Raw genomic sequence first — 10,000 nt, forward strand, 5'->3', positions numbered from 1 at the left:
ACTGTCCTCCCTAGTTCCCCATGGTGACTGTCCTCCCTAGTTCCCCATGGTGACTGTCCTGACCCTAGTTCCCCATGGTGACTGTCCTAGTGCCCCATGGTGACTGTCCTCCCTAGTGCCCCATGGTGACTGTCCTCCCTAGTGCCCCATGGTGACTGTCCTCCCTAGTGCCCCATGGTGACTGTCCTCCCTAGTTCCCCATGGTGACTGTCCTCCCTAGTTCCCCATGGTGACTGTCCTCCCTAGTTCCCCATGGTGACTGTCCTCCCTAGTGCCCCATGGTGACTGTCCTCCCTAGTGCCCCATGGTGACTGTCCTCCCTAGTTCCCCATGGTGACTGTCCTCCCTAGTGCCCCATGGTGACTGTCCTCCCTAGTGCCCCATGGTGACTGTCCTCCCTAGTTCCCCATGGTGACTGTCCTCCCTAGTTCCCCATGGTGACTGTGCCCCATGGTGACTGTCCCCTAGTGCCCCATGGTGACTGTCCTCCCTAGTGCCCCATGGTGACTGTCCTCCCTAGTTCCCCATGGTGACTGTCCTCCCTAGTGCCCCATGGTGACTGTCCTCCCTAGTTCCCCATGGTGACTGTCCTCCCTAGTGCCCCATGGTGACTGTCCTCCCTAGTTCCCCATGGTGACTGAGTGCCCCATGGTGACTGTCCTCCCTAGTGCCCCATGGTGACTGTCCTCCCTAGTACCCCATGGTGACTGTCCTCCCTAGTTCCCCATGGTGACTGTCCTCCCTAGTACCCCATGGTGACTGTCCTCCCTAGTTCCCCATGGTGACTGTCCTCCCTAGTGCCCCATGGTGACTGTCCTCCCTAGTGCCCCATGGTGACTGTCCCCCTGACTGTCCTCCCTAGTTCCCCATGGTGACTGTCCTCCCTAGTCCCCATGGTGACTGTCCTCCCTAGTTCCCCATGGTGACTGTCCTCCCTAGTTCCCCATGGTGACTGTCCTCCCTAGTGCCCCATGGTGACTGTCCTCCCTAGTGCCCCATGGTGACTGTCCTCCCTAGTTCCCCATGGTGACTGTCCTCCCTAGTGCCCCATGGTGACTGTCCCCCATGGTGACTGTCCTCCTAGTACCCCATGGTGACTGTCCTCCCTAGTGCCCCATGGTGACTGTCCTCCCTAGTGCCCCATGGTGACTGTCCTCCCTAGTGCCCCATGGTGACTGTCCTCCTAGTGCCCCATGGTGACTGTTCCTCCCTAGTGCCCCATGGTGACTGTCCTCCCTAGTGCCCCATGGTGACTGTCCCCTAGTGCCCCATGGTGACTGTCCTCCCTAGTGCCCCATGGTGACTGTCCTCCCTAGTGCCCCATGGTGACTGTCCTCCTAGTGCCCCATGGTGACTGTTCCCCATGGTGACTGTCCTCCCTAGTTCCCCATGGTGACTGTCCTCCCTAGTGCCCCATGGTGACTGTCCTCCCTAGTGCCCCATGGTGACTGTCCTCCCTAGTGCCCCATGGTGACTGTCCTCCCTAGTGCCCCATGGTGACTGTCCTCCCTAGTGCCCCATGGTGACTGTCCTCCCTAGTGCCCCATGGTGACTGTCCTCCCTAGTGCCCCATGGTGACTGTCCTCCCTAGTGCCCCATGGTGACTAGTGCCCCATGGTGACTGTCCTCCCTAGTGCCCCATGGTGACTGTCCTCCCTAGTGCCCCATGGTGACTGTCCTCCCTAGTTCTCCCTAGTGCCCCATGGTGACTGTCCTCCCTAGTGCCCCATGGTGACTGTCCTCCCTAGTGCCCCATGGTGACTGTCCTCCCTAGTGCCCCATGGTGACTGTCCTCCCTAGTGCCCCATGGTGACTGTCCTCCCTAGTGCCCCATGGTGACTGTCCTCCCTAGTGCCCCATGGTGACTGTCCTCCCTAGTGCCCCATGGTGACTGTCCTCCCTAGTGCCCCATGGTGACTGTCCTCCCTAGTGCCCCATGGTGACTGTCCTCCCTAGTGCCCCATGGTGACTGTCCTCCCTAGTGCCCCATGGTGACTGTCCTCCCTAGTGCCCCATGGTGACTGTCCTCCCTAGTGCCCCATGGTGACTGTCCTCCCTAGTGCCCCATGGTGACTGTCCTCCCTAGTGCCCCATGGTGACTGTCCTCCCTAGTGCCCCATGGTGACTGTCCTCCCTAGTGCCCCATGGTGACTGTCCTCCCTAGTGCCCCATGGTGTCCTCCCTAGTGCCCCATGGTGACTGTCCTCCCTAGTGCCCCATGGTGACTGTCCTCCCTAGTGCCCCATGGTGACTGTCCTCCCTAGTGCCCCATGGTGACTGTCCTCCCTAGTGCCCCATGGTGACTGTCCTCCCTAGTGCCCCATGGTGACTGTCCTCCCTAGTGCCCCATGGTGACTGTCCTCCCTAGTGCCCCATGGTGACTGTCCTCCCTAGTGCCCCATGGTGACTGTCCTCCCTAGTGCCCCATGGTGACTGTCCTCCCTAGTGCCCCATGGTGACTGTCCTCCCTAGTGCCCCATGGTGACTGTCCTCCCTAGTGCCCCATGGTGACTGTCCTCCCATGGTGAGTGCCCCATGGTGACTGTCCTCCCTAGTGCCCCATGGTGACTGTCCTCCCTAGTGCCCCATGGTGATGGTGACCATGGTGACTGTCCTCCCTAGTGCCCCATGGTGACTGTCCTCCCTAGTGCCCCATGGTGACTGTCCTCCCTAGTGCCCCATGGTGACTGTCCTCCCTAGTGCCCCATGGTGACTGTCCTCCCTAGTGCCCCATGGTGACTGTCCTCCCTAGTGCCCCATGGTGACTGTCCTCCCTAGTGCCCCATGGTGACTGTCCTCCCTAGTGCCCCATGGTGACTGTCCTCCCTAGTGCCCCATGGTGACTGTCCTCCCTAGTGCCCCATGGTGACTGTCCTCCCTAGTGCCCCATGGTGACTGTCCTCCCTAGTGCCCCATGGTGACTGTCCTCCCTAGTGCCCCATGGTGACTGTCCTCCCTAGTGCCCCATGGTGACTGTCCTCCCTAGTGCCCCATGGTGACTGTCCTCCCTAGTGCCCCATGGTGACTGTCCTCCCTAGTACCCCATGGTGACTGTCCTCCCTAGTGCCCCATGGTGACTGTCCTCCCTAGTGCCCCATGGTGACTGTCCTCCCTAGTGCCCCATGGTGACTGTCCTCCCTAGTGCCCCATGGTGACTGTCCTCCCTAGTGCCCCATGGTGACTGTCCTCCCTAGTGCCCCATGGTGACTGTCCTCCCTAGTGCCCCATGGTGACTGTCCTCCCTAGTACCCCATGGTGACTGTCCTCCCTAGTACCCCATGGTGACTGTCCTCCCTAGTGCCCCATGGTGAGTCCCCATGGTGACTGTCCTCCCTAGTGCCCCATGGTGACTGTCCTCCCTAGTGCCCCATGGTGACTGTCCTCCCTAGTGCCCCATGGTGACTGTCCTCCCTAGTGCCCCATGGTGACTGTCCTAGTGCCCCTAGTGACTGTCCTCCCCCCATGGTGACTGTCCTCCCTAGTGCCCCATAGTGACTGAGACGTCTTTTAGTTCCCGCCCGAGAGGGGCATGCTCATGGCCGGGGCAACATCCAATGGAGATTCACTGACTCTCTCCCGCTAAGCTGCAGGAAGTAACTCGTCTAATTCAACATCTCTTATGTGGCAGACAAACCTGTCCAAGTTGCCCACAGGCTAACAGCCTATCACAAACCAGACACAGCCGTGGCACCTCTTCCCACCTCTCTCCTCCTACCTTCAAAGGGTACACTTAGAAACAAAGGTTCTGGATAGAACCCCACGGGTTCTATTGCTTGCTTCATATATGGCACCCCTTAAGGTTCTATATAGAACAAATGTTGAGTCAGTGAATAAGAACCCATGGGGTTCTATATAGAACATTTAGAGGTGCCATATATGAAGCAAGCAATAGAACCTGTTTTGGTTCTATCCAGAACCTTGTAGACTACTTCTGGCATGTTGTGTTGAGCTCAATTCAGTGTCTTTACTGAAGCCTAGCCCTAGGCTGTGTAATAAAGCCATTGAATGAAGACGGATATAAGAGGCTTTAGGCCTACCTTCCAAGTCTAGCTCCAGGAGCCGCTGGAGGTCGCTGATGCTGCGTATCTCACTGCGGGACAGCCGCTCCAACAGCTCCCGGGGAGTGGGTCCTCCTAGAACAAAAGGAAAACATTGAAATGAAAATAACAGCACTTTATTACCTACACAGACGTTAGCGTACCGTAATGGATAGCGTGGCTATAGAAGTGGTGTGAGTGTGACTATGTAGCGCTGAAGAAGTGTTTTAAGCACAAATATGTGCACAATTAAGGGTGTGGTATAATGCACACTTAGTTTGCGCTTGTTGCTGAGAAGCCATATATTCCCCCTATTGTCATGTCATTTTCTGACGGAGTTACAGCAACGCTACTCTGGAGTTTTGTGCATAATTATGCATAAGTGGAGCATGAGCGAACAAACCTTGCACCTGCCAACGAAGTAAGCGTTGCACTAAAAACAGCACAATGTGAACAGATTTGGCCCCTACATAGCGTACAAACCAAAACTCGTATAAAAGTCCTTTACCTCAGCGGCGGTGCGTAACAGGCACAATAAGCAGGCGAGGAGGAAGCTCAGAAAAGCGGCTCTCATCTCCCTTCAGGTCCTTTGGGCTCCAGAACGAGAGAAAGTTCCAGTAGTTCCACCAACACCGTTCCAGAACCAGGAGCTGAGGCGTCGCTCCCAAACCACGGGAATCCAGTACCATCCCTCGGGTGGAACCGCTACCTCCACGAGTCTACAGCCGGTAGTCCGAATTATTTGGCTATTATAGGCAACATGGCGAGGCTAACAGTGGGACTTTATTGGGTGTTCATTTAGGTTTACATTTAATACTGACGTTTATTGAAGTCAGTTGGGTTTCCTACTCCGCTTTTGGCCACAGAAGCAACACAGGAGCAGGAGATGGGTCGGTGTTACGGCACCTGAGACAAGAGTTATCTATCCGGATAAGAACTTCCAGATGTGAGAAATGTAATCATTTTGTCGAACGAGCTATAATCCACTTGAAGTGAAGACGGCTCGCAGTGGAACCTTTAAGTGTTTTAATCCTTTATGCATGTCGATACAATTCTCTGAGAATATAATATTTCACTATCCATACATTTATGGGAGACTTCCAAAAATATCAACTTTATGTCCTGTTTATATCAGCAAGTGGAGAATAGGTCAAAAAGAATGTCAAGCCGTCCGCATGTCCCGGTTGTTCTTATCAAACGGTTTTTGTAGGCTATTGTATCCCTTCAAAGCGGGCCCGCTGAAGACTGTGATCTCCGTAGTGAATGAAGTCGGAACGCTTTGAGTCATATGATATAGCTACTGCGTTGCTGGGGGCTGGCGGGGCGCGGTCACGTTGCCACTCCGCTCCGCTCTCCGGGTGTGTGCTCTGTAACTACAGATGGATAGATCGGCTATAAAGGAGACCATTGGCTTTTGACTGTGGGCGCGCTCACATCAGTCCATTCAACGCACCAGACTTCTTTCATGCATCATTGGTCAAATGCAGGTGCGTTTCAGATCAATGCAATTATAGTGATGATGATGATGATGTTCTTGATGATGGTGATGATGGTACCCTCAAGCCAAAAGACTCCTGAACAGTTAGTCAAATGGCTACCCAGACTATGTGCATCCCCCCTGCTGCTCCTCTCTGTTATTATCTATGCACAGCCACTTTAATAACTCTACCCACATGTATATATGACCTCCACACCGGTGACCCCACACATTGACTCTGTACCAGTACCCTCTGTATGTAGCCCAGCTATTGTAATTTACTGTTGCTGTTTAATTATTTGTTATTCTTATCTCTTACTTTTTTAGGCATTTTCTTAAAACTGCATTGTTGGTTAAGGGCTTGTAAGTAAGCATTTCACTGTAAGGTATTCGGTGCATGTGAGAAACAACATTTGATTTGATTTTGATGGTGATAGTGGTGATGATGATAAGGATGCTGGTGATGATGATAAGGATGCTGGTGATGACGATGGCGATGATGATGAGGAAGGTGATGAGGATGTTGATGATCTCTATAAACATCATACCCTGTAACCGTCCCTAAATGCCCTGTTGTTTTACCACACAATGGCAGGTTACTAGTTAACACAGTAACATTCGATCCCTTCTAAAGCACCAGTCATTACATTTTAAGGGACTGAGATCATTTATAACAAAGTACAAACCCATGGTTGAGTAGTTTAGGGTGTTTATCACCTATAAAGTCACTGGAGGCTTTCCACCTTTCTCTCTTCCCTCTCTTCCCCCTCCCTTCAGTTCCTCACACCTCCACCTCTCTCTCTTCCCTCTAACACCCTCCCTTCAGTTCCTCACACCTCCACCTCTCTCTCTTCCCTCTAACACCATCCCTTCAGTTCCTCACACCTCCACCTCTCTCTCTTCCCTCTAACACCCTCCCTTCAGTTCCTCACACCTCCACCTTTCTCTCTTCCCTCTCTTCCCCCCCTCCCTTCAGTTCCTCACACCTCCACCTCTCTCTCTTCCCTCTAACACCATCCCTTCAGTTCCTCACACCTCCACCTCTCTCTCTTCCCTCTAACACCCTCCCTTCAGTTCCTCACACCTCCACCTCCCTTCAGTTCCTCTCTTCCCTCTCTAACACCCTCCCTTCAGTCCCTCACACCTCCACCTCTCTCTCTTCTCTCTCTAACACCCTCCCTTCAGTTCCTCACACCTCCACTCCTTCTCCACCCTCCCCCCTCACACCTCCACCTCTCTCTCTTCCCTCTCTAACACCCTCCCTTCAGTTCCTCACACCTCCACCTAACACCCTCCCTTCTCTTCTTCCCCTCTTACACCCTCCCTTCAGTTCCTCACACCTCCACCTCTCTCTCTTCCCTCTAACACCATCCCTTCAGTTCCTCACACCTCCACCTCTCTCTCTTCCCTCTAACACCCTCCCTTCAGTTCCTCACACCTCCCCTCTCATCCCTTCTCTTCCTCTCTCTTCCCTCTAACACCATCCCTTCAGTTCCTCACACCTCCACCTCTCTCTCTTCCCTCTCTAACACCCTCCCTTCAGTTCCTCACACCTCCACCTCTCTCTCTAACACCCTCCCTTCAGTTCCTCACACCTCCACCTCTCTCTCTTAACACCCCCCTCAGTTCCTACCTCCACCCTCCCTTTAGTTCCTCACACCTCCACCTCTCTCTCTTCCCTCTCTAACACCCTCCCTTCAGTCCCTCACACCTCCACCTCTCTCTCTTCTCTCTCTAACACCCTCCCTTCAGTTCACTCCTTCTCCAGCCCCCTCACACCTCCACCTCTCTCTCTTCCCTCTCTAACACCCTCCCTTCAGTTCCTCACACCTCCACCTCTCTCTCTTCCCCCTCTTACACCCTCCCTTCAGTCCCTCACACCTCCACCTCTCTCTCTTCCCCCTCTTACACCCTCCCTTCAGTTCCTCACACCTCCACCTCTCTCTCTTCCCTCTAACACCCTCCCTTCAGTCCCTCACACCTCCACCTCTCTCTCTTCCCTCTCTTACACCCTCCCTTCAGTCACTCACACCTCCACCTCTCTCTCTTCCCTCTCTTACACCCTCCCTTCAGTCCCTCACACCTCCACCTCTCTCTCTTCCCTTTCTTACACCCTCCCTTCAGTCCCTCACACCTCCACCTCTCTCTCTTCTCTCTCGTCCCCCTCTTACACCCTCCCTTCAGTTCTCTCCTTCTCCAGCCCCCTCACACCTCCACCACCTCCAACCCTCCCTCCTATCTGTTCACACCTCGAGTCCCCCCATTCCATTCCTTCCTCCACCCCTCTCCCTCCCTTCCAGGTCAGCCACAGATGGCTGAGTGTGTCTGTTTTTAATTGGTGTTTAATTAACTTCATTAATAAGTGGCCAGACCGCAGACACATCTGACCTCCATGATAAAGGAGTGAGAGAGTGAAAGGGGTGGATGGATCAGAGGTAGGGGGGACGACACGGTGTGCTGGAGCTAAGAACAACACTTGATACAAAACAGACATGTTCCCACGGACCTACACACACATTGACTGTGTGCCTTGTGACCAGACACGGTGTCACGGCTGAGATAGTTAGGGTCTTTGTGCCCACTGGACCCAGTCTCTCTCAACACTAGAGCAGCCACCATTCTAGCTACAAATGCAAACATTGACAGTCTATAGTAGTGGTGATGAGAAGGAGGGAGAGGTGAACGTGGAGGAAAATGAGGTGAAGGAGATGGGGAGAGGAGGAAGAAGAATGAAGGGGCGAAAGGGGCCAAGGAGGAGGGAAGGAGGAAGAGAAACAAGGTTTGTTGCCAATTAAGACCTATTTAGCCAGACAGAGACTCAGTGACTCTGTCTCTCCCTCCATCAACCCTGAAGGGCTTTGCTTTGGGCTGCTCTGGTCTGGTGTACTTGACTCCTGCAAGGCGCCAGACTCACATGCAAGTGCACATGTGTACACACACACATTCACTTACAGCACAGGGGTCCAAATTAGGGAAACAACTGGGTTAGAACCGAACCGATCCAGAACATTCCACTGTGACATCCTTGGACCCGGTGAGAGTGATGCCAAAGGGCAATGATCTGGACCCTTAACCTCTCTGTATCCCTCTCTCTCTCTCTGCCTCCTGTTAGCATGTTGTCATGCCGACAGAGAGGCTAGAGGTTTCCCTAAAGTCTAGACCCAGACAACAGGATAGACACAGTAAAAATAGAGAAAGGAGAGAGAAACAGAGACAAATTGAGATATGGAGAGACACAGAGAGGGAATGTGCATGAGAGAGAAGAGAGAGGGAGAAATAGGTCTGGATTCAATCCGTATCGCAGAAGTATCGTGGAAGATCTGCGTTATAGCTCCACTTAAATGTAAAGGCAATGTTCCAGTGTCCGCGGAGACTGCATTCACAGTACGCAGATTTACCATGAGACTTTCACGATACGGATTGAATCCAGTCGCTAGTTAAATTTGATCTGTGGAAGGATGAGAGTTTTACAAGCAGGGTGTGGATGAAAGTACCTAAAAGTACCTAATACCTAATTCTATTCCAAACCCTATGCATAGTGCATATTGAAAAAACCTTTCATATGTGTCAGACCTGATATTTGAAATCTTTTAACATACTTTTAACATTTGCTCTACAGATATAGGGTCTTAATTTGAGCCAGTTTGCTACCGCAGGAAAATAATTCTGCAGCAGCAGGAAATGTGGATTATAATTAATGGACATTTTTTGTAGGGTTTGATAGTTTTTTGTTGGGGCAAACCCAAGTCTGGCACTAAAGTGGAAATTACAAACTTTAGAAGCATTTTTAAACCTTGAATACACTACAAGTTTCGGCAACAAGAGTGTGATCAAATTAAGATCCTACATCTGTAGTTGCCTGGAGTGCTGGATGGTCGACGTTTGCATTTTTGTGACTATTCTATTGGTTCCGTAGTGACAGTCAAGCTCAATAAATCCGAGATAAAGTATTTTAAATTATTTCAGTTAGTATTTTAATCCAGGTCTGATTTTAGTTTCCCCTCTATAAGAACCCATACCAAAAACGTGAGTCAGAGTGGATTTCACGATTTCAACCATTAAACCCGGGGTAATCCCATGGTTGGCCACCTCCCAAAAACTATTGTGATACGCATGAATGTTTGGGAAGCGGCCAACAGAATACTTATCCTGGATAAACATCTTGAATATGCTAGTGTTTGGTTTACCTGTATAGTTAATGCAATGGCTCCATCTGTTTAAGCATAGGCTTGAGAGAGGTTTGGTGGATTCTCTTTGAATGTGGAAAACAGAGTCCCTCTGCTGCTACCAAAAAGTCACACACATGCATGTGTGCTCCTGCACCATACGCTTTACCCACATCTAAAGCAGCATCCTGAGCAGTAGGTCAGAACAAGATTATTGTGTCTTTCCTGTGGAGATGAGATTTCAAGCATTGCCTGTTTGAGTATCACATAAGCATGAAAACAGAAGAATGCACTAAAAGACGGAATGTCATATTCCTTAT

General features: G+C 51.9%; 1 protein-coding gene across 1 annotated transcript in view; it reads right to left on the reverse strand.

Moving 5' to 3' along the window:
* The window catches only part of LOC127931935 (platelet-derived growth factor subunit A-like), a 13,362-nt gene extending 7,305 nt beyond the window's left edge, over positions 1-6,057 (reverse strand). Inside the window, exons 1-2 of the mRNA XM_052526086.1 lie at positions 5,973-6,057; positions 4,038-4,133 (exon numbers count right to left, since the gene is read on the reverse strand). Coding sequence (XP_052382046.1) covers positions 4,038-4,133; positions 5,973-6,057 — 181 coding nt within the window. The remainder of the gene's footprint in view (positions 1-4,037; positions 4,134-5,972) is intronic.
* Between the last annotated feature and the right edge of the window lie 3,943 nt (positions 6,058-10,000).

Source organism: Oncorhynchus keta, chromosome 10 (assembly GCF_023373465.1).
Source record: "Oncorhynchus keta strain PuntledgeMale-10-30-2019 chromosome 10, Oket_V2, whole genome shotgun sequence".
Lineage (NCBI taxonomy): Eukaryota > Metazoa > Chordata > Actinopteri > Salmoniformes > Salmonidae > Oncorhynchus > Oncorhynchus keta.